General features: G+C 37.6%; 1 protein-coding gene across 1 annotated transcript in view; it reads left to right on the top strand.

The window, feature by feature from the left end:
• Positions 1-291: 291 nt before the first annotated feature.
• CUL3 (cullin 3) overlaps positions 292-22,975 on the top strand; it is a 124,542-nt gene continuing 101,858 nt past the window's right edge. Inside the window, exons 1-2 of the mRNA XM_024124528.3 lie at positions 292-674; positions 20,441-20,638. Of these exons, the coding sequence (XP_023980296.1) occupies positions 609-674; positions 20,441-20,638 (264 nt within the window). The 5' untranslated portion in view covers positions 292-608. The remainder of the gene's footprint in view (positions 675-20,440; positions 20,639-22,975) is intronic.

The following is a 22,975-nucleotide window of genomic DNA, read 5'->3' as shown; positions in this document are numbered from 1 at the left end:
GGCCCCTCCCACCTCCCCAACTACCGGTTCCCCTCCTCCCCTCCCGTTGCCCCCCTCCCGCTCCCAGGCTTCGCCCCGCCCCACCCGGGACAGAGCACTCGCCCTCTTCTCGCGAGATCTGAGCGTCCCCCGCCGCGGCCGCCCGCTTCCCCTTCTCGTCCTCCCACCCCCCTCCTCCCAATCTCTCCACTCTCCGGCTCTCTTCCCTCCCTCCTCCCCCCTCCACCCTCTGGGCCGGATCTCGTCTCGCTGAGGCGGAGGAGGAGAAGGAGGAGGAGGAGGACGTTCGGCCTGCGCAGTGAGATGTTTGTCCGTCGCCGCCGCCGCCGCCATCGCGGAGGAGCGCGATAAAGGGAGCCGAGCCGGGCGTGAGGGGCATCCCGTGGAGCCGCCGCGCCATCGCAGCCCCCCAGCCAAGCACGAGCCGCCGGAACCCGAGCCGCCGCCGCCACCGCCGCGGCCGCCCAGGGGCCGGCCAGCTCCCCAGCCCAGCCCGGGGGCCGCGCCGCCGCCCCCAGCGTCGCCCCTCGCCTGCCCGCCCGCCTTAAATGTGACACCGGCGCCTCGGAGTGCGACCCGAAGCCGCCGCCGGGGAGGGGACGAGCACCATGTCGAATCTGAGCAAAGGCACGGGCAGCCGGAAGGACACCAAGATGCGGATCCGGGCCTTTCCGGTGAGTCTCGTCTCGGCGCCTGGGACCCCGGGTTGGGGGCCCGGCCGAGAGCCGCACGCGAGGCCCGGGCTGAACTCCCCCAACAGGCCGCAGGCCCGGCCTCCCCTCCCCCACGCCGCCGGCCGCGGGGAGCGAGCCTTCCCGGCAACTGGGCGGCGCGGGGCCCCGGCGCGGCCGCCCTCCCGGGCCGTTCCCCGCGCTCGTCGCCCGAGTCTGGCGCCGCTCCCCCGCCCCGGAGCTGCGCCTCCGGTCGCCCTGCGGGCGTCGGCTGCGGCCGGGGCCCCTTCGCTGGTCCCAGAACCTCCCCACGCTCCTGGGGTGTAGGCCCAACCCCTAGTACTCCGCTCCCGCTCGGTTCCCGGGACTCCCAGCCCTGCAGGGATGGGGACTGTCCAAGTCCTCCTTGTATGGGGCGTGTGTGTAACTTTTCACGTGGGGTTTCGCTGCGGTTGAAAAAATCACCCAGCCTAAAAATGGCCAGCCCAACGATGAAGGGGACTGTCCTCTCCCGCTCTTCCCCTCCTCAGGAAGGGCTCTGCCATCCACCCGCCCCCCACGCAGTGACAGTGGTTTCACGTAATGCTCCATAGTAATATACCAACAACGTCCTGTGTGTTTACAGCATCTTTTATCCACAAGCTTCCAAAGCACTTTACAAACTCTCTTGTGCAGGAATTGCCTTGCCAATCAAGGGGAAATAAGAGAAAACAAATTGGACGATTGGTTCTCCATTTCTTAGCCATGGAATCCCAAAAGAATGAGTAGTCACACCCTGAGTTGCTTTACTCTTAGGGACAGCAAACGTAGTCTGTTTAGAAACTTTTTTTTTTTAGCATTACGTTGTCATACCCTTGCAGTGTTTAGTATATAGGGTATAACTTTGGATGTCATATCTGATTCAGATAGCCAGTGGCAAGCAATTAAAGTGTACTGTTGGAACAGAGGAACTGGACGTACTTGCTTATGTCGCTACAGTAACAGGTATATGTCAAGATAGACAGACTAGCAGTGGAACAGAAGATTTTAAAACAGTAAAACTAGAGAAAGATCTTGGGTTTCCTTTCTTAGAATCACAAACACAGTATATCATGCGAGGAGGGAAAAGAGGGTTTGTATGCACTTCATGAAGCATGCTTTTTCTAAAGTGTAGTTTGCACTTTAGAGGGAAGACTTATTAATATAATTGTCCTAGTTGAGTAAGAAAGTGACCCAGAGAACTTGAGGACCTCTCTGAATTCTTAAAATTTAGAAGAAGGAGATACACCTTATGCAGAACTCTGAAGTTGTAATAACATAAATATTAATATCAATGTGAAGAGTCTTCAGGCTTTATGTAAATAAAAGTAGGATATACTCAGGAGAATTAAATGTTTTGATGCTCATTAAAGGGATTTTATATTTTTGAAGTTTTTTTTCCTGAGTAATCCTGAGAAAGTACAAAGAAAGGGAGAAATGTTGACAGAAGAGAACTATTGAACTTCATGTGGCACGTTTTTCCTTGTCGTGAAACAATGAACTGGGTTTATGAATTTGTGAGTAGGGTTAGTTCTCCTGCTAAACCAGTTCTGAATATTTTTAGCAGAATCTAGAATTACTCAGTTTTAAATAGTTTAATACAAGAATTGTTTAAGAAAAATTAGCTATTCTTGAAGTCTGAGTTCTTCTAATTCAGATTATTAATAAAATGTGGAGTAGTTCACATATGACATCAGCTTACCTATGTGGATATTCTGATTAACCAGTTGCACCTTTATGTGTAGTCAACTCTTTGATCTCTTGGTGTTGCCTGTTGCTACCTGTTCTTCCATTCCTTCATTCATTCAACAAATATTACTGAGGACTGTGTGCCAGGCACTGTCCTAGGGTCTTGGGATATATCGGTATAGCTTGAAAGACCAGTATCCCTCCTTTCTGGATCTTGTATTGTTGGGAGGAAGCGGTGGGAGAGAATTTCATTATGCCTTTAGCTGAAGAGTATAATAGTATGTGACAGGTTACCACATACTACTGAAACCGATTTTTTTTTAAGCAGCATTATGGTCATGAGCTAATTTAGACCCTTTCTGTCTATAACTTGTTGCCCTCTAAGTTTTTCTAAAATCCTTAAATGCAGTTTGTAAGTGGCTAGTGTTTGATATTCAGTACTTAATATCTGCTAGTTTTTAAAAGCATTAAGATTTTTTTTAATTTCATAAGTATTAACATCACTCATAAGTAGTTCCTACTGAAAAGAACCATTATATTTTTTAATGTATAAATTTTAAAGTCATAGTTCTTTGAACCTTCATTAAGGATGGATACATACCTCAGTGGTGTGGTATTTTCACTGATTAATTTGGTAACTGAGTGCTTCTAGACCCTTCAGAATTTTTTTTTTTCTTCCAGGTTAGCAGTCTTTTACAGAACTATAGTCTGCATGGATTGCTAGTCAGAAGTAGTAAATGCATATTATTCCGTAAAGAAAATATTGTGTTTATGTGTCCTCGTGTGTGCATACTTAAAACTATTGTGTTTTACATTACCATTTGAGATAGACAGTTACTCTAAGGGAAGTTGCAGTGTAATTGAAAGCCTCAAGTGCTCTTTTCAGAGTGTGTTTTATAAAATTGATGTGTAAAAACTATAAAAATATGTTTCGGGATTGTTTTGTTTTCACTGCAAAACCGTAAGTGAAGGTACAGGATATTTTGTAAATGTGTAAACCTACTCCAGCTATAGTCCCATCAGTAAAATCAGTTTCTGAGAAATTGGTTCTTTTTAAGGTGGGAAACAATGAAGAGCTTTCTGTACTTACAGGTTGGTGATGGAGGAAATATTTATTCCAGTTTGTAAACTTGCCTGCAGTGGACAAAATACATACCATTTCACATCTTTTGGGGTTTTTTGGTACCCAAAGTAACAGCAAGGGCCACAAAAGTTTTTTAAGGAAGAAGTCTGTAGTTGGGAAACTTCTGGAAACGATATGGATTTGGACCAAAGAATGCTGCCCCCAGGAGTTCCTGGTCCTCTTTCCTTGCTGTTGGCATGTGTCTTGCTCCTGAGCTTTTATTCCACTATGTAGGATTAGTTGCTGTCAGGTGAACCTTTTGTCCTTATCTTTAAAAAGCCATTACTCACCATCTGTACTGTCCACTGTTTGTCCACATGGGCTTGAAAAGCTTGATTGGTTTGGAGGGGATATGGTTGAATGGAAATACTGGTCTCTCCTCTGATTTGCCTTCTTGGCTGAGCTTTCAGAGTTTAGGAGACGTGTTATAAAAGTGATTGTCTTTAGAGTGTGATCTGAAAATGGTTTGTTATTGGTTTATAGAAGCATGCTAAATCATGATAATGAATCTCTGGTTGTGATGTCCACTCCGTAGTTCTAGTTGAGCTTCACAGAGCACCACCTGTGTGGCGTGAACAGTTACTGATGTAGAAGTTATTGTTAGATGGAACCCGCAAAGTGACTGAGATTAGAAAGAGATGAATTTTAAGATCATTTGTGATGTACTTAAATACTTAAGAGCACAAGAATTTAATGACAAATGGGAACAGTTAATGTTTTTTTTTTCCTGGCTATGGTGATATTTGCTAGATATGGGGGAACAGCTTTGATCTTCAAAATAGGTTTCTCTTACTTAGGGAAAGTAGTTGTTGCCTAGAACTAGCTGGACTGTTCATAGAGAAAGGCTGAATAATAGTTTTGGAAATCACACAGGGTGGGGAATTAACTATAAATTTGTTTTTCGTTCTCTAATATTTTGTTACAGAGATGTTATGGAGTAAGATATAACATTCATTAAAGTGTTGCTTTCACTTAGACTGATTTTGTTCTGTTTAATGATTTTAGGACAGTCATCTGTGTTGTAGCTATTAGTACCTCTCAGACTTTAGAAGTTTAAAAATAAAAAGATAAAGTAGTTATCTATAAAAGTGTCTATTTTGCGTTATCTCCCTAGAAAGTTCACAGGAGCCAAGAAAATTATTACTGCCAAATTATTAGTACTAAAGTTACTGAATTTGAAACAATTTTAGTAGTATAGAATATAATGTGAGAATTTGGCCTTTTAAATAATCACCAGTCACAAAGTCAGTTCTTTCCAACAAAATAGAGAAAGTGTCATTTGTTTGTACATCATTCATTCATTAAATGTAGCTAAGTAATAATAGCATTTCTCTATTTCAACAAGAATATATGGTTAAGACTAGAAAAAGTAGTATCTCTTCCCTTTGTGTTATAAATTGGGAGACCTTAGAGATAATTTTTTGCTGTTATCTTTATTCAAGTGTATCTGGGTGTTAACAGTTTTGTTAGATTTTTATAAAAGTTATTGGACAATTTGTAGTTTTAAATAATGGAACTTTGAAAATAGTTCCTGTTTGTGCATTGTAAAGTCAGCAAAAAAGTAAAAGTGCTGCTAGTAAGAAATCACTGAGATAAAACATGAAGTACAGTTAAGTGTCTTTCTGTTGTGAAAACTATTCAGTAGTAGTCTGTCAAAACTATGAGTTCATTTTAGTAGCTTTTCTAATTAGAAAAGTGATGCATATTCATGATAGAAAACAATAAATATCTAAACTTACAAGTAAGGAAATAAATATCATCTGTAACCCTACCACTTGGAAATAAGCCATATTAACATTTTGATGTGTTTCCTTTTAATCTTTCATAAATGTGTAAGCACACAGTAAAATTGAGGTACGACCTTTTCATATGCTGCCTTTTAAAAAATATAGTATCTCGCTGTACATTTATTTCCATGTTAAATATATTGAAAACATGATTTTGAATGACTGGGTAATACTCTCCAGTACCTTGGCTTGTCCATTTCCCTACTGACAGGTATTTTGATTGATTCCAGTGAATTCGTATTTTCTCTATTATAAAGAATGCGACTGTGACTGTTTAGGCACATAAATATTTGAGCCCATCCATGATGATTATGGAATTACTGGGCTCGACATAATTGATACATATTACCAAATGAACCTCCAGAAAGGTAGGAGTAATAATAGTACCACTCACCGAATGCTTATCATATGCCATACACTTGTTCTCTGTACTTTGCATGTGTAAACTAATTTCATTTGCACAACTCTATAGAATACTACTATTATCATCTTTTTTACCTAAGAGGCCTTGAGAGGTTAAGTAGTTTGCTTAAGATCACTTTGCTTGTAAGTGGCAGAACTAGGGTTCTTTCTAACCTAGGCAGTCTGGCTCTAAAGTGAATGCTTTAAGAATTAATAACATCTCTCAAGCTTGTATCAGTAATGTCTACCATGTAGCAGTGTCTTAGCTAACATATCTTTAATTTGATAGGTGAAAAAAATAGTACTTTAAGGCTTTATTTTGCATTTCTTTGCCTACTTGTAAGAGTAAAACTATGGATAGTCTGTAGGGAATTTTCATTTAATTTTACATTAGAGTATTCAACATATGTTTTAGAAGTATGACTAAAAAGTGAAGAGACTGAGCATAATAGTTAAGAGGGTGGGCTCGAGACTGTCATAGTTTGAATGTCAGCTCCACCTCTTTCTAGTTGTGTTATCTTTAACAAGTTACTTAACACTTCTAACCTCAGTTTTCTCCTCTGTAAAATTAGAATATTTATAAGACCTATCTTACAGGGCTGTTGTGAGATTAAAAAAAAAAAGTATTAGAACAGGACCTAGCACACAATTAACTTGTTATACCAACATTTAGCCATGATTATGCCACAATTTATATATTAAAATTGAATGTTATTTTTACAAGTAATTTTATTTACTGTACAGTTATTTTAGTGATGCCGCCATTTTTTGGTGCTCACATTTTTAGAACTTACATTTTGAAAAGCTTACAGAATCAATCTGTGAACCACATTAAGAACTTGGTGTCAGAGGATATAGGTTTGGTACCACTGGGGTGCTTCGAAAGAATGCCACCGGCTCTTGGGTGAGGGGTAGATTCAAAAGAGAAGATCCAATAGTGATTATCACATAATCATCAGAATAAGTATGTAATCTTTCTGAGGTAACTTTATTGAAGGAGTAAACACTCATTTGGTGTGTACATTCCAATATGTACATTAAGTGTTTATCTAAAAATATATTTTGTTTTTATTTCCTTACTTTTTTTCTTCCACCCTCTTTTTTGTTTCACTCATGAACTAGGCTGTGGTCCCTGCCCAAAGCTTATACCAGACACCCTTTTGAACCTTGAAGTACTTAGCATAGCGTTAGACACAGTGTGGGTGGTTAGTGAATGATCGATTAATTGAGAAACTAGTCCTTTAAGACAAACCATAGAAATTCATTACTTAGGTAAATCGCTGCAGGTAGTACTCCAAAATGTTTGAACTCTTTTCAGCTGTAAGTGAAGTCTTAATTTGTAGGTCATTAATGATCATGTGGCACTTCCCTTAAAGGTTAGTCAGCCTAATCTCCTAAAACCGTAATGACTTGAAAGAAAAGGTAGCATGTACCGGCAGTAACCTTGGATTGGCGTGTCGGAAGACGTAATCTCTGGCCTAGTCTTTTCTGTTGACTAGCTGTACTCTGCATTTTATTCCTCCCACCATGACACCTTCCTCCCAGCCTGTTAACTCTACATGGTGATCCCCTACTTTCATTGCAGGTTGACTACCCTGTATCATCAGCCTGTCCTGTGAATTCTTTTCATCTGAAATTTACCTTTGCCCTGAGGATACAGGCTTATATTCTTGAATTGAGGGGTCTTTTTTCCTTATAATCCTTGAATCACTGGGCCCAGATGCCATTTATTGCCACATCTATGATCCTCTTGTGTCTTGGGCCCTTGTGAACTATTCTTTTGAGTGCTTCTTGTGACCATCTCCTAACTTCGAACACATGCTCCCTCAGTCACTGAAGACTTCAATACCTTATTCACAGACATTCTCTCTAGCTTAAATTGTAACTTTATCCATTGCGTGTGGGCAGAGTCATTCGTTTATTCATTCTAAAGTATATTTATTGTGTGTTCCTACTAGAGGTCTGGCACTAAATATACAGTGATGATCAAACAGATCTGGCCTCTTCTGTATTACAGTGATCTTCACTTTGTCTTGGAGCTTGTCATCCTGCTACTTTAGAAATCTTAAACTTCAATATTACATTGTATCCTAGATCCTTCATTTATTAGATGTAGGACTTGAGCAAGTCACTTAACTTATGCCTGTTTTGTTTTCTCTTTTGTAAAAGAGAGAAAACAATATAGTACCTACCTCATAAGGTGGTTGTAAGGATAGAGTTAATACATTTAAAGCTTTTAGTGTCTGGCACATAGTAAGCATTATAAATAAATACAAGCTGTTATTATTTAATTATTCTAGCCTACTTGTTGCTTGTTTCCTTCTCACATTAAATGTGCTCTTGGATTTCAAGAAGACCCCTTTCATTCTCCCAGGCTATGGCGCCTGTTGCTAGTTGCCCCTTCTTTCCTACTGCCTCCCCAGAGCAAGGCCAGAAATATCAGCAAAAAGAATCTTGAACCATTCCATTCATCTGCCTTCACTGCTCATATTTTTTAGACTATTGTGCACTCCTGGTGAAAATTCCAAGACTGCGGTCTCTAAGCTAGATGGACTCTCAGTGCCTCTGGGCGATATTTTTGTGTCCCTGGTAAACTCCCTCTCCCCTTTCCTGCATGAGCTATTTCAGACTTTAATCACTGTCCTTAAGCTCTTTATTGAGACTTCTCTTATCTCTCTTTTTCAGGAAACTTAACTACTAAAGTTATCTTGTGTAAGTTCCTTCAGCTTGCTTCTCTTTCAGTTATATTCATTAACCTGTATCTTTACTCATTCTCAGCTCCTTCCCTTGGGTCTCAGAGAAGGAAGATGTTCCTTTTTCTGTCTTCCCTACCATGGTAACTACCATACCATCTCCCTTCATAGCCAAAATTCTTCAAATAGTCAGTATCTCCTTCATTAGAACATGATTTTCTTTAGAGGAGGCAGCAGGTCTTTTTGTGTTGATCTTTGTCAGTGCTGCACAGTAGTAGCCAACAATGTTGAACGAATAAACTGACATGACTCTAGTTTGTTTTCTCATCTTTAAGATGGGAACTATGGCAATCTTTCTCACAGGTTAACTGCGAGGCTTAAGAGAAATAATGTCAGAAAGTGCTTGCTAATAAACAGTGACATCATTGAGACAGTTAAAATGATTTTCTAATCATAAAGTTAGTATTTTCAAGTAAAATATGTTTCATGTAGGACATTTATTTTCAAACTCTTATAGGGTCTCCAGGACCCAGGAGGCCTAGGAGGAGTGGAGTAGGTATCTTCAGAAGTTTCCCTCTCTAGTCATTTAGAGTAGTTTGTACATTGTTCTATGTGTAGAAGATTTCTTTTTAAAAAGTTCTCTAACTATTGCTTTAAAATCACTGTCATTAATCCAGCCTTTTTAAAGTTGAGGAGAGTCCTACTTTCCCAAGTTGGTAACAGTAATCAACTGGGAAATTGAGAACTGATCCTGTAGTTGTTGTAACCACTAATCCAGAGCTTTTGCTACTAGAAGAGCTTTTGCTCTTTATTTTTTTAAGTCAATTTTAAAGTTGAAAATATAATTAAGTAAAATTTCTTAGTTTGACTTCCATTTATCTAGTGATCATTGAGAAAGGAATGGACCTGAATTTGCTCTTTAAATGAGAAAGGTTACTGCTAAGCAAATGAATAAAGACTTCAGAGGGGTATCTTTTATCTACTTTAAGAAAATACAAGATTCCTTAGAGACGGTTTTCTATAAAAGCAAAGCCGTCATTGCTAAGAGGAGTGCGTTAACCTACTGATTGCAAGTCATCCTTATCTAAGGCAGCTCTTAACCGAGCAACACTAGCCTCTGCTATTTGCCCTGTCCTCTTGAAAGTAATCATGAAAAATTCTTTTTCTCCTTCCCTTTTCAATTTATTAATAGTATGAGTAGTTGCTTTATAAGATGAGTGACTACAACTTGTTCAGTGTCTACCTTGTGTTAGGCTTTTTGAACTATAATTATCTCAAATTTTCAGAACAATCTTTAGATGTTACTTCTGTTTTAAATCTATCCTGGGGCTCAGAGAGACATAGTAAAATATGTGTATTACATATATACCTATGGAAGGGCAGAGCTGGAATTCAGATCCCCGGTGTATCTGTCTCAGAAATTCATGTTCTTTTCATTACACCACACTGCCTTGATTATATTCCGTTAAGAATTTGCTAGATTCTGAAATATTTACTTTCATAGTAGGAATATATTGGAAAGTTAATTCTAAGCTTGCCGTTTAAATGATTACCCAGGGGCGGATCCAGGGCCCCTGAAGCTATACACTGCAGTACTCTGTAAAAAGGATTCAAAATTAGTTTCCAGATCTCGGAAGGAGCTTTTGCAAGCTTTAAACCTCACTAGATGCAAAGTATATGCACCTCTCATAAGAGAATAGAAGTTATAAAAACTTTGAATCGATGGATGCCTATGTTGTTCAGTAAAATTTGAATATATAAATTGCTTAAGGGGGTCATAGTGTGTATTGACTTGAATAAAGCAGTCAAAATCATAACCAATAGGAAAGATATATTAGTCGATGTATTTGTAAGTTAACACTTTCCTTTTTAAGTTAAAGACTGATAGTACACATTTTTAAACTTTTTTCAATTAGAAATTTATCTTGTTAAATATATGTTTAGAAAAAAAGTGATTTTATGTCTTTCAGAATGTATTAAGTAAGAAGTAGTAGGTTAAACAATGAAATGAATTTTGAAGTACAAAGATCAGGTAGTTTAAAATAAGCAAATGAGACATGAAAGAAGTGTATTATTTTGATGAATGTTATCATTAGCCAAAAAAACAAGTAATTTATTTGCTCTTATTTGTTTTCATATTTTAATTTTTAAAAGCCAGAAAGGACTTTAGAGAGAATATGTTCTACTCTTATTTAATACATGGGGAAGTGGAGAACTGGAGAGGGTGATTTTACCCAAAGGATACTTACGGCTTGAATTTATGGAAGAACCATGACTAGAAGCCTGATTTCTGGTTAAAAGCTCTTTTCTCTAGACCAAACTGAAATAAGCATATAGCCTTAATAATTCAATGTTAATATTAGCCTGTTAATTATAAATTGATTTTGTAATATCAGACACTCAGGTGATTTGAGTTGACATGGTGTAATGGAAGGGTCCTTAGCTCAGGACACATGGATTCCTTCATTGCTCTAACTAGCTGAGCCATCTTGGATAAGCTGCTTAGCTTCAGTTTCTTCATTTGTAAAATGAAGAGATTTTAATTTGGGGTTTTCTTAGGCTCATTTCCACTCTTAAAATTTCAGTCCAGAAAGCAAATGCTGGTGTGTTCTCCTTTGCTCTAAAACATTTTGTGATGTTGCAAATGTCACCTATCTTTTCAGCCTTAGAATTTTCTTTAGAATAAGAATGGTATATTTCAGTGGTGATGATTAAATGCTTATATGAAGCAGTGGAAAAGTTAGCTATGTTCTTACATACTTCTTTTTCTGTAAGTTGGTAGCTTTAGAGAAATTTTGAGATTTGATAATCAGATTTTTGTAATAATTTTATGTTATAGGCCTTTTGCTGTCATATCACATTTAGTTTATGGTTAGGTTCGTTCAAAGACAGACCTAACTGTGGCAATTTGTATTGTTTTACATGTTTTTTTCTCTTTGGAGTGTGTGTAGCTGATTCTGGTATAAACTACTTTGTTATTGTCCAACAGTTTTATACACCTTTACACTTTATCATAGTTTTAGAAAAACTGGGTTTATCCATTTCAAAAAAAAACATAGCAATGTAAGCTAAAGAGAAGAAAGTATTGTCATTTTTTATTAAAATTCATAGTTTTAGATTGTAGGATAGAAATATGGAACTCAAACATGCACTTAGATATGAAGTATTTTTTGTCTATAGCATTACTACTACTACTTTGAGAGTCCATCCAAATATATATGATTCTTGCTTTTCTATTATTTTTGTTTTCCAGATGAATGTTTAACAGCTAGTTTATACACATGAGCCCTTACTATTATTGGGGTTTAATAGTATACTGAGAAATACAGCAAATGTTCTTATAATTTTAAAGTGTTGATCTTATAGACGTAATAATTAATCTTCTTAATAGGGAGAGTCTCTATGTTTGAAGAGTTCTAGTCAAGATGAATATTGTATTCTCTTGATAAAACGTGTTTCAGGGTGCCAATAACATCTCTTTATATCAGCGAAAATAGCACCAATAGGACAGTGACAAACTTCTTGACTCAGAGAGAATGCTTGCAATTGCGTATTATTTGTTGTGGTCATCATCGGACTATGAAATGTTACATATACATTTTTTCACATATGCGGAGATCATTCACAGAGATATAGTTGAAAGAATATTGTTAGTACTCCTAAGTCAGTTGTGACTTAACTGGACTTTAACAGGCTAATGTGAAAGCTTGAACTTAGTTTGTCTTTGAAAGAAATTGTTCCAAATTTTTAAATTGATTTTTTGAACGGCCTACTCATGTTGAGAACTGAAATGCAGATTATAATAATTGAACCGTCTATTGATGATTTAACTTTCTCATTGTAAATGTTACTGTTCTGTAATTTAGTGATATTAGAGGCCAGTTGAGTGTAGCTCAGCCTTAATTTGTGATTTCATAGCATTTTCCCGGGCTACTGTGCTTTTCTAATTGATAATTGTCATTATCAGTCATTACTTTTGGCAGCACAATTCCAGCACAGAAGGCTGTATGTTTCTTCCTTGTAGTAAAGAAAAAGAAATTTATTGAGCAAGTGATGAGTGTCGGATGCTTTCACAAACTTTCTTAATTGCCACACAATACACCATCTTCTCCCATTTCTCTTGTTACAAGCAGATGAGGAAAGTGAAGTTTGGAAAGTTAAATAACTTGCCCAAAATCTGAATGTGTCCCACTGGGCTGTTTCCTCAAAGCTTGGATCTTTGGCTATCTTTTGATGGTTGAGGATGTTTCAAGATTAACTGATGAATAAATGGGATTATTGGAGACATCATAAGTCATTGTGTAGCCATTGGTCGTCAGATAGGTTCATCATCATTACTAACTCTAACGGGACTGCATTCAAATCATCTAAGAATCATAACATGTATTAAAGAGGATACAATAAAATAAGGGAACAGAGACAAGATGTTAGTCTAAGGTGCTTATAATCTGGGAGGGAACTTCCTTACAAAATTTATGGCTTAGTTTTATTTATCTAGAATATTGCCATTCCTCAGATATTTGTACCAAAGCAACTTTTTTGAGGCTGAAGCTCAAAATTAAGATCAAGCATTTTTCCTTGTTTATTTTTTTCTAGCTGTGTCATTCTGAATTGCCTGGAATTTCAAATTCTCACCCTTTTCCCCCACCCACCCTGTTCTAAATTTCTTGTAGAAAATTATTCACAGGGGACTAAAGACTTTTTGTCCTTTGTATGTAGTGGATGTGAAGAGTACAGTTCTCTTCCTTTTAGTTTTAATTGGCTCATGCTGTAGTTCTCCAGCTCTCAATAATTACAGAACCTTCAAGATGTGTAAGTGTATAATAGACTGACGTCCTTTTAAATGCAGCATTTTGAAGGTTTATGTTTTTATATCTTTTAAAGTAATGTAGATGAAAAACCAGAGATGTTTGTGAAAGAAAATAAAGATTGTTAGTGTTATTTTTGTTATTGATACTTACTAATGAGGGGATTATAATCCTGGATTGGGGACAGGGAAGTGGGCAAAAGTCACTTTTAAAAAATAAAGTCTTGATTTGGTTTCTAAGAGGTGTCACTAAACCATGGACATTTAAGAATACTCAATTATATATTTCCTTTGAAAAAGAGCTTTTGTTTCTTTTCTTGCTAAATGAATTTACTTTGCTGAACACTTTGTAACTTGAGCTTGTTGGGGAAAGATGCAGTATGTGTCTAAAATAAGCAGACATTAAATGTTTGTGTATATATGTATGTGTGCATTTTATCATTTTATTGTTTTGCTGAAGCATTGTTACCAGATCCCTTCCTGAGTGTATTTGTAGTTATTGCAACCTGAGTAAGTCAGTTTCATCAATGGGATTAAAATCCTGCTCAAATACTTTGGAATATTACTTTAAAGTGTTAGAGCTTTTAAAATGACTCTGAGTCAAGTCTAGACTGATGTTGTTAATGGTTAACATTGATGACGTTAGAGTTTATCATCTAGTCCTTTTAACTTTCATTGACAGTTAATGTTGTATTCTCTATCAAGGATGGGTGAAAAATTCACCCATCAATTCATCAGTAATGTAACTATTTTGCCACTGTTGTTGACATGTTCATTTGATGCCAGGACCAAAGCGGGTATGTAGCAATATGTACTTGAAGCCTGTTTCCTTGGGTGTATTGTTTTTGGACTTACTTGATTTAGGGAAAGACTGTAACTTGTAGATCTCCTCCTGAATAGCCTTTTTTTATCCACTATTTTCCTCCTAGTTAACATTTATTAATAAAGTTAATGATTAAGCAGCCTTTTGAAGGATTTAGTTAGGTGAATGTGAAAACACTACTTGATATATGAAATTTGAGTCTTTTGCTTGTACATTATTGTACTTTATTTCTGTTTGGAAAATATATTTTTATTATTTTAAAATTACATTAATCGTTATATAAACACATTAAATTATTTTTCAGTATCATTGTGCTTAGTAATTCAGATGTTCATGTTTTCAGAATTGCATTGGTATAACATAGGTAAAACAACATTCCCCAGACATTTGTTTATGGCCTTCTAAGTAACATTGAAGAAAAATGCACAATCCCTCAACTATCTCATAGTCTAATTGAGGAAAAAGATTCACAAACAGATAATTATGCAGCAGTATGGTAGTGTAGTGATAGATATAACCTGAGTATTATGAAAGAGCTGAGGAAGAGTTGTTAGCTTTGCTTGAGGAGGTCAGGGAAGGATTTTTGGAGGATGTGACACCTGAGCTGTGTTCAGAAGCTATGTAAAGAATCAAAGAAGAGGCAGAAGGGGTGTATAAAGAAGACATGAGAGGGTGGTGTGTGGAGGGGAGGTGTGAGAGTGGACAGGAATAACCGCTGGTTTAATGTTGCCAGGAAGTGAATGTAAGATAGGTAGTAGTTAGTGAAAGGTGAAGTTAGAGAAGTAGGCATAGACTGACTGGATCATGAAGTGTTATGTTCCCTTTTAAAGCACACCCCGCCCCCGCCCCCCCCCCGCCCCCCCCCGCCAGTTGCTAATGAGAGGTGGGTTTTGAACAGGGGCGTGATGCTGATGTGGTTATTTTAATGATTTTGAGGAAGATGGATTCCGAGAGGTTATTAGAGTTCATGGTGGCTGGAAGGCTGTTGCAGTAATCTAGATGAAAGTTTTAGGGCAGCGGTATTCAGGATGAAAGATTAGGAGCATATTTGAGAAATCTCTTGGGCCTGATGTTGGTAGCACTTGATGATTGGATGAGAAAGGGATGAGAGAGAGGAAAGAAGAAAAGTTAAGGCTTATGCTTCTAGCTTGTATAACTAGGTGGTTTGTGTTGCCGCTACTGAATTAGAGAATACAGAACGAAAATATGGGTGTGTTTGGAGAGTGAGTTTACCAGAAATTTTGGACATGATAAGTTTGATATGTGTCTGGAAAATTTGGTTGGGCATATCCAGCAGGTGGTTGAATACAGTAGTTAAGGCTTTGGGGGAACTTTTGGGCTGGCAGTATAGATTTGGGAGCAATTAACATGTAAGCCAGTAATTTATCTTCTTTGAGATGAGGACCAAACTTCTTGGGAAATCTGGTAAGAGCTAGTGACCCACCATCCAGAAAAGAAGTGCACACACATTATATCTGCAAAATTTTATATGTAGTTTTAGGAGGTTCCGGAATCCCTTGCCAATCTAGAGCCTTGTAAATTTTAGAACCCTAGAAGTATATATAGTAGTTGTAACTATGATAATGAATGGAAATGCAGCCAGTGTAGAGTGAAAAGAAGAACCAAGGACAGAGCTCTGGGGATTAAAATGATTTAAATGACACTGGAAGAATAGGAGATACGAAGTAGGGGAATATTGTTTCTGAAAGAAGGCTACATTTTACTGACTTTCATTTAGCATAGTTGTCCTCTTAAGGTACGTTTGTTTTAGCTGTTTATTTGCTAAGCCTAAAAACTGTATTTTTTTCCTGACATTTGATGCCCATAGATGAGAGTTCAAGAGATTCTGTCACTGTTATTCAGCATGTGAGGGATTATACCGTAGCCCCTCGGTATCCGTGGGGGATTGGTTATAGGGCCTCTTCAGATACCAAAATCTGAGGATGCTCAAGTCCCTTACATAAAATGGCGTAGTACAGTCAACCCTGTATCTGCGAGTTCCGCGGATATGGAGGGTTGACTGTACTGTGCCCTAGGCTGGGCTGAATTCTACTGACATTTGCATTTAATCCTCATGATAGTCTTTTGAGATAGGTATTGTTATTAAACCCACTTCTTTTACAAGTGAGGAGATAAAGGTTTAGAAGAATTAAGTAATTTGCCCAAGGTTGTGTGGCTTATGAATTTAGCAAAGCCGTGACGCAAATCCAGGCCTGTCAGACAGCAAAATCTATATTCTCTACTAATATACTGTACTGTGTTTACCAAGATAATCAGTGATTATACTGTAATATTACTTGACCCTATTAGCACGGTGGGATGGGAGGTGAGTTCAGTGGTTTGTACTGGATTTGAGAATATGAATTCCGATTCCAGCTCTGTGATTTTGGGTAAGTCATTTAATCTTTCTCGGTCTGTTTTGTTCTCCTTTGTTTGAACGTTTTTATACCTGAGCAATCACCAGAAGAAACATTTTTGCTCTCTGTCTTCATTTCTATCTATAAAGCACAAATACTGAGGAAAATACTGCATACCATCTTGGATTTTAAAATAACCCTTGATTTATATATGTGAGAAATGATTCTTTTATTACAGTGTAAGAGTATTTGTACAATATTTGAAGCCTCTTAGTTCACATCTTTAAAATACTTCAGTTTCTAATAGAAAATTTAGTAATTCATGCTGAGTAGAGACGTTTTTGTACGTTTTCTAGCTTTCATGGGCTCTTATGTTACAGAGCCTGAAAAGATCATTTGAAGTTTTGCTCAACTATTAGCAGTATAGTTATCTCTGGAGTTTTTAGTCCGCATTAACTTTACTCTTTCTTTGAAATCGGTTTGAACGTTCTGCTTTATATGTTCGTTATTTATCCGCAGGGATGGTGTCTTAGCCTGCTTTATTGTAACCTCTACATATGCTGTCAGCAAACTAAAACCACATTGCACATACATGGGGTATTTGAGACCATCATTATCACGTTGTCTTGTGGGCTTTATTTGTGAAAAGTTGTACATAGCAACATCTTATTTATATTTTATATGGATGGCATCCTCTGTATGAGAATATCTGATAAAAATAGGTAGTAGTTTAGATGTAAGGGTAAATTCTCTTAAGGCCATTTCAGAGAAGTCTCTGATAGACCTGGATTTGAATAATATTTGAGTAACAGGAAAGAATTTGTTTTCTAAAGAGTTCCTTTTTAAGCTCTCCAGAAAAGATTAGAATAATAAGACTCAGTTTGAGTCATCTGCTTAAGAATCCTCTTGATTGGGAGTTGAGCTTGTTTGACTGAATGAACTGTTTTGCCTACCTACTTCTTCCTCTTTCACATTCATACTCATTGTACAGGACTTGGAGAGGATTCTTTTTTTTTTTTTTTTTTTAATTTTTTTTTTAACCACGTTATTGAGGTAAGCTGTACATATTTAATGTATGCAACTTGATGAGTTTGGAGGTAAGTGTTCATTTGTGAAGCCATCACAATCCATACAGTAAACATATCCATCACCTCCAAAAGTTTCTAGCTGGAGAGGATTTTTTTTAGCTCAGTATCTTTTATCCATTTCAGGTCAGAAGTGTGCATGAATCTGATGAGTAATTGATGCAGTGTTTCCCTGGTTGTGAACGTGGAACTTGTAGGTTTTATGAGCTTGAAGAGGGCTGCTTAGAGATTAGTAGAACATCAATCAGCTGGTGTAAGTGCTTGTTATATGCCAGGTATTATTTTAGTGGCTGAGGTTATTCAGCAGTGAAGAAAATCCCTGCCTTCATGGAGCTGACATTTGACTGGGAGGAGAGAGGCCAGGAAAAGAAATAATGTGAGGTTGGAATTTGAGGGTCACTAGTAGGAGGAGGCTGCTATTTTAAATAAAGTAGCCAGTTAAAGCTTTATTTTAAGGTGACAGTTGAGCAGAGTTTTGCGGTTGATCAGTGAATGAGCCACTTAGATATCTTGGGGAAGAGCATTCCAGACAGAGAGAGTAGCAAATAACCAACTTGAAGTGAACTTGTTTGCCATATTCCAAGGAGTAACAAGGAGGCTGGTGGGGCTGGAGCAGAGAGAGCAAGGAGGAAGAATAGATGAAGTCAGAGAGATTATCAGGTCGAATGAGGCTTTGTAGAATAGCACAAAGACTATGACTTTAACTCCAAGAGAAATGAGAAGTCACCGAGGGTTGTGAGCAGCTGAGTGACATGATTTGGTTTATGTTTTCAGAAGGTCACTCTGATCGCTCTGGGATGTTGGGCCAAGAGCAGAAACAAAGACCAGTTAGGAGGCTGTTGTGATAATCTGAGAGATAATGGTGGTTTAGGAGCAGTGGAAGAAATGAGGAATTAGGTTCTGGGTACATTTTGAAGGTAGAGACAACAGAATTGCCTTTTGTTTTACAAGTGAGGTGAGAGAATAAAGAGGACTTGATTACAAACTTTTTGGCCTTAGCAACTGGAGGGTGGAGTGGATATCTGCTCAGTTGGAAAGGACTGCAGGGGAAGCCAACTTAGGGGAAAAGATTAGGCTTTCTGTTCTAGACTTGATTGAGATGCCTAGTAGATTTTCAAGTAGAAATATTGAGTAGGTAGCTGAACATAAGACTCTGGTACTAAGGTGGTGAGGGCTCCAAACGGGATATATAAATTTTGAGATTAACTTAAAGCCATGAGACCAGATGAGTTAACTTCACCTAAAAACCGAGCGTGGATAGGTAAGAGGTTCAGACAAGAGGTTGGAGGTTGTGGTGATGAATAAGAAGCAGTAAGCAGGCTGACAAATAGGAGCAAGTGGAATAGGAGGAAAAACAAGAGATTGTAGTGCTTGGAAGGCAAGTGAGGAATCTGTATCAAGTAGTAGGAGTGATCAGCTCTTTGAATTACTGCCAGAAAGGTCAAGTAAGATGAGAAGTGAGACTTTGACTGTTAGATTTAGCAGTGAGGAAGTCACTGGTGACCTTCTCAAGAGTAGTTTCTGTGAAATGGTAGCGATGAAAGCCTTATTGGAGTGGATTCAGGATACAATGGGAAAAATGTGACTTGGAGACAGTGAATATAGAAGTCTTCTCCGTAGCCCTGTGATTTTGTTATAAATGAAAAAGAGAAAAATTAGGTGGTGCTGGAGTAATATGTGGGGTTGTGAGGATTTGTTTGTTTGTTTTCAAGATGGGGAACTGAGGATATTAAATGCAGGTGGAAATTACCTAGCAGGGAGGAAAATTTTGATGATGCTGGGAAGGGAGAGATTGCTAAAGGGAGGTCCTTGAATAGGTGAGTTGGGATGGAACTAGAGCAATACTTGTTAAACTTCATTTTGTATAGGTATCACCTGGGGTTCTTGTTAAAATGCAGATACGGTTCTGTAGGTCTGGGGTGGGGCCTGAAATTGTGCATTTCTAACAAGTCCCTAGATGCTGTCTGTGTTTCTGGTCCCTGTGCTATAATTTGAGGATAAGAACGTGGCGCTTCGAGCACAAGACCTAGCAGGTTATGTCGGTGTACAGTCGATAGGTTAGTGGGTGTGGCCAGAGTTTGTGCAGGTTATTTCTGTGTTGTCAGTGGAACAGGAAGCAATTCATTATCCTAGAGTGGAAGGAGGGGATGGTGCAAAATCATCTAGGAAAGTAGAGTCCGTCTAGAAAAGTAGGATTGTGGGGTTGTACTAAGGGCCGACTTGTGGTTAGTGGTTATGAATTTAAATTCAGATGGATTGAATATGGTTGTATGTATGTTATTCTGTAGTTGCTTTCAGCTGTGTGGGTGCATGTGAGGCGTAGGTGGGCAGTTGGTGTTTAGAATGGCAAATATTTTGGAGGGGGAGAACGGGGCAAGTTATTTATGGGTGTATACAAGGTGCTTAGAAGTGACTGACCATGGAATCTAAAGTGGGAAAGGAGGAAAATGAGAGAATGCTAGGTTAAACAAAGAAAATGTGTGGCTTTATTGTTTTTTTGTTTTTTAATTACAGATCTTCTCCTCATCTTTAATTTGCTAAGGAGCTCTGCAGATCTTCAGGAGAGGAAAATAGTGTTCATGTCCCCAGTTTTTTTTCATCAAGGAACCCTTTCTGTCTCTCTGAGCTTGTATTCTACTAAATAAACTTAGGGAAAATATGTCTTACACTTTTTGGCTAAAGCAAGTATTAACATCAGGGATTATGATTTTATTTAAAGTGGTGGGTTGTGCTGCAGATAAGAAAGGAGGGAAGTGTTAAAAGGATTTGTTAAAAATTGCTTCTGTCAGCTCTAAAAACTATTTTTAAATGTATCCCTTTATTTCTGTTAAAATAGATTGTTAACATCCTTGTAAGTCATGCAGATTTATAATCATAGCCATATAATAAAATATTTACTATATGGACAAATACAGAAAGATTTTCAACCATTGGTGTTTTTTTTTTTTTTTTTTTTTGTCTCTTTCTCTCTTTTGGATATTACAGATGACCATGGATGAAAAATATGTAAACAGCATTTGGGACCTTCTGAAAAATGCAATTCAAGAAATCCAGCGTAAGAATAACAGTGGTCTTAGTTTTGAGGAGCTCTATAGAAATGCATATACAATGGTTTTGCATAAACATGGAGAAAAGCTCTACACTGGACTAAGAGAAGTTGTTACCGAACATCTCATAAATAAGGTATCCAACTTTAAAGGACTGTTGCTAACTATATTGAATCTAGAAGTATTATTTTTAAAGGTTCCAGGAAGCCTATAGAAATAATAATCAATTAGTAGCTATATTATAAAACCTCACTTAAAACTTATAATCAGCTAAACCAGAATTTTTGATAATTGAGGGAAGGTGAAGTTTGTGATCTTTGATAGATGTAATCTCAGAAGCAAACTTTTAATTTACATATGCTTGTTTATTAATATGTTAATTACAGATCATTTCTTTCTTTAAAATGCTTAATCAGCCCATTTTAGCTTTCTCTTTCTCTATATATTTGAAAATAATAAGACTACATTGTTTAGAAAGTATTGTCTAAGTCTTTTCACCAAATGAAATTAACTTTATATAAATTTTTTAAGATAAATTAGTGTTGGACTGTTAACATTATAAAATGGTTCTTTGGTTCCAAAAAGATGTATTTGGTTTTTTAGAGCAAATGTTTTTATAAAGCAGACTCTTCACTGAAAGTATGTCTTGCTTTAAGATTGTCAGATAAGATGTAAAATACCACAGATAAATAAAAACTTCTCAAAGTTTTTGTGTGGTATTAAGGTATTTGTTTTTTAAATTTTATTTTGAAAAAAAATGGAAAGTTGCATCAATAGTACAGTGATTTACCAGTTGTCAACATTTTGCCACATTTTAGCCAGTCTTTCTATTGGTACTTGTTATTACTGTTAATGGTATTATTATTATTGCTGGACAGTTAAGAGAGTAAGTTTTAGATTCATTTACTCTTAAATACTTCGGAATGTTTCTCCTAAGAAAAAGGAAATTCTCTCACTTAACCAAAGAACAATGTTCAAAATCAGGCAGTTTAACATTAATATAAAACTGTTATCTAATATGGTCCACATTCAAATTCACCAGTTGTCCTGTGTGGAGGTGATGTCATTTATAGCAGTTTGTTTTCGGATCCAGGATCTAATCCAGGATCACACACTCAATTCCTCAGCCTTTCTTTGTCTTTCAGCACATTGACATTTTTGAAGAGTATAGGTCAGTTGTTTTGTAGATTGTCCCTCAGTTTTTGGTTTGTCTGATTGTTTCCTCATGACTAGTTTCAGGTTATGCATTTTTGGCAGGAATAATACATAAGTGATGTTGTGTCCTCAGTGCATCACATCAGGAGGCACATGATGTCAGTTTATCCCATTATTGGTGATGTTAACTTTGATCACTTGGTGTCCGCCAGATTTCTCCACTGTGAAGGTACCTTTTTTCCCTTTGTAATTCATAAGTAATTTGTTCAGATATATTTTGAGACTGTATAAATATCCTGTTCCCCAAGAAACTTTCATGTGATGGTTTTAGCATCCATTGATGATTCTTGCATGAATCATTATTGCTACGATGGTTACAAAATAGTCACTTTCTATTTCTACTCTTCCTTCTGTCATTCTTTTCTCTTAAATGGGATTACATGAGCAGGTAGCTAGTATCTCATGAAGCAAGGTGATTATGTTCTTCATGCATTCACCAGTTTTTTGTTAAGTGCCTGCCATGTACAGCTTTCTAAGAAAATCTAGTAGATGCAAAGAGATATGATGCTGTCCCTTCCTAGGTTTGTTTTTGCTTTTATTCTGATGTGAGAGATGATACACACATTTAGGTTACAGTGTGAGGCATTATATAATTCAATGGCAAATGAGTTGTGTAGGCAATAAATGGCTTAGGAATTCAAATGAGGGAGAGATTACCCTGGGCTGTAAGATTTCATGGGAAAGGATGAAATTGAACTGAGCCATGAAAAATTTGGGATATAAGTGAACAATGTGGAAGGTGTTCCAGGATGGCAGATGTCACATGATTATACAGAAATAAACTTGGGTGATAAGTAGAGTTTGACTGAGGTGTATAATAATTTATGGGGATTAGTGGGGTATAGTGTTGCAAAGTTGGTTTGGGCACAGATTGGAGAACTTCAGTGCCACGCTAAGGAATTTGGACTTTACAGTGGAGGTTTATTGGAGGTTTTTAAGTGGATGATAATGTGACAAAATATTTTAAGAAGATTAGATAAGAATGATATCAATGTAGAATGGGGGGGATGTGTGCTATAAACAGGAGAAGATGTTGAAAAATCTACGTTAAGGTGATAGGCTAGAAACGAGTGGATGATGTCAGAAATTCTGAAGACCAGGTAGAATTTGGTTACTGGGAGAATTATGGTGCCACCAATAGAATTACTGTGAACTTATAGTGGAAAACTTATTTGGAATGTGTAGAGGAGGTGACAGATTCTGTTTTAGGTTATATTGGAAATTTTTATAGTTAGAAAGCACCTTAGAAATCATTTTA

This window comes from Physeter macrocephalus, chromosome 2 (assembly GCF_002837175.3).
Source record: "Physeter macrocephalus isolate SW-GA chromosome 2, ASM283717v5, whole genome shotgun sequence".
In the NCBI taxonomy this organism is placed as follows: domain Eukaryota; kingdom Metazoa; phylum Chordata; class Mammalia; order Artiodactyla; family Physeteridae; genus Physeter; species Physeter macrocephalus.
Note: the sequence above shows the minus strand (reverse complement) of the source record. Positions and strands in the feature narration are given on the sequence as shown.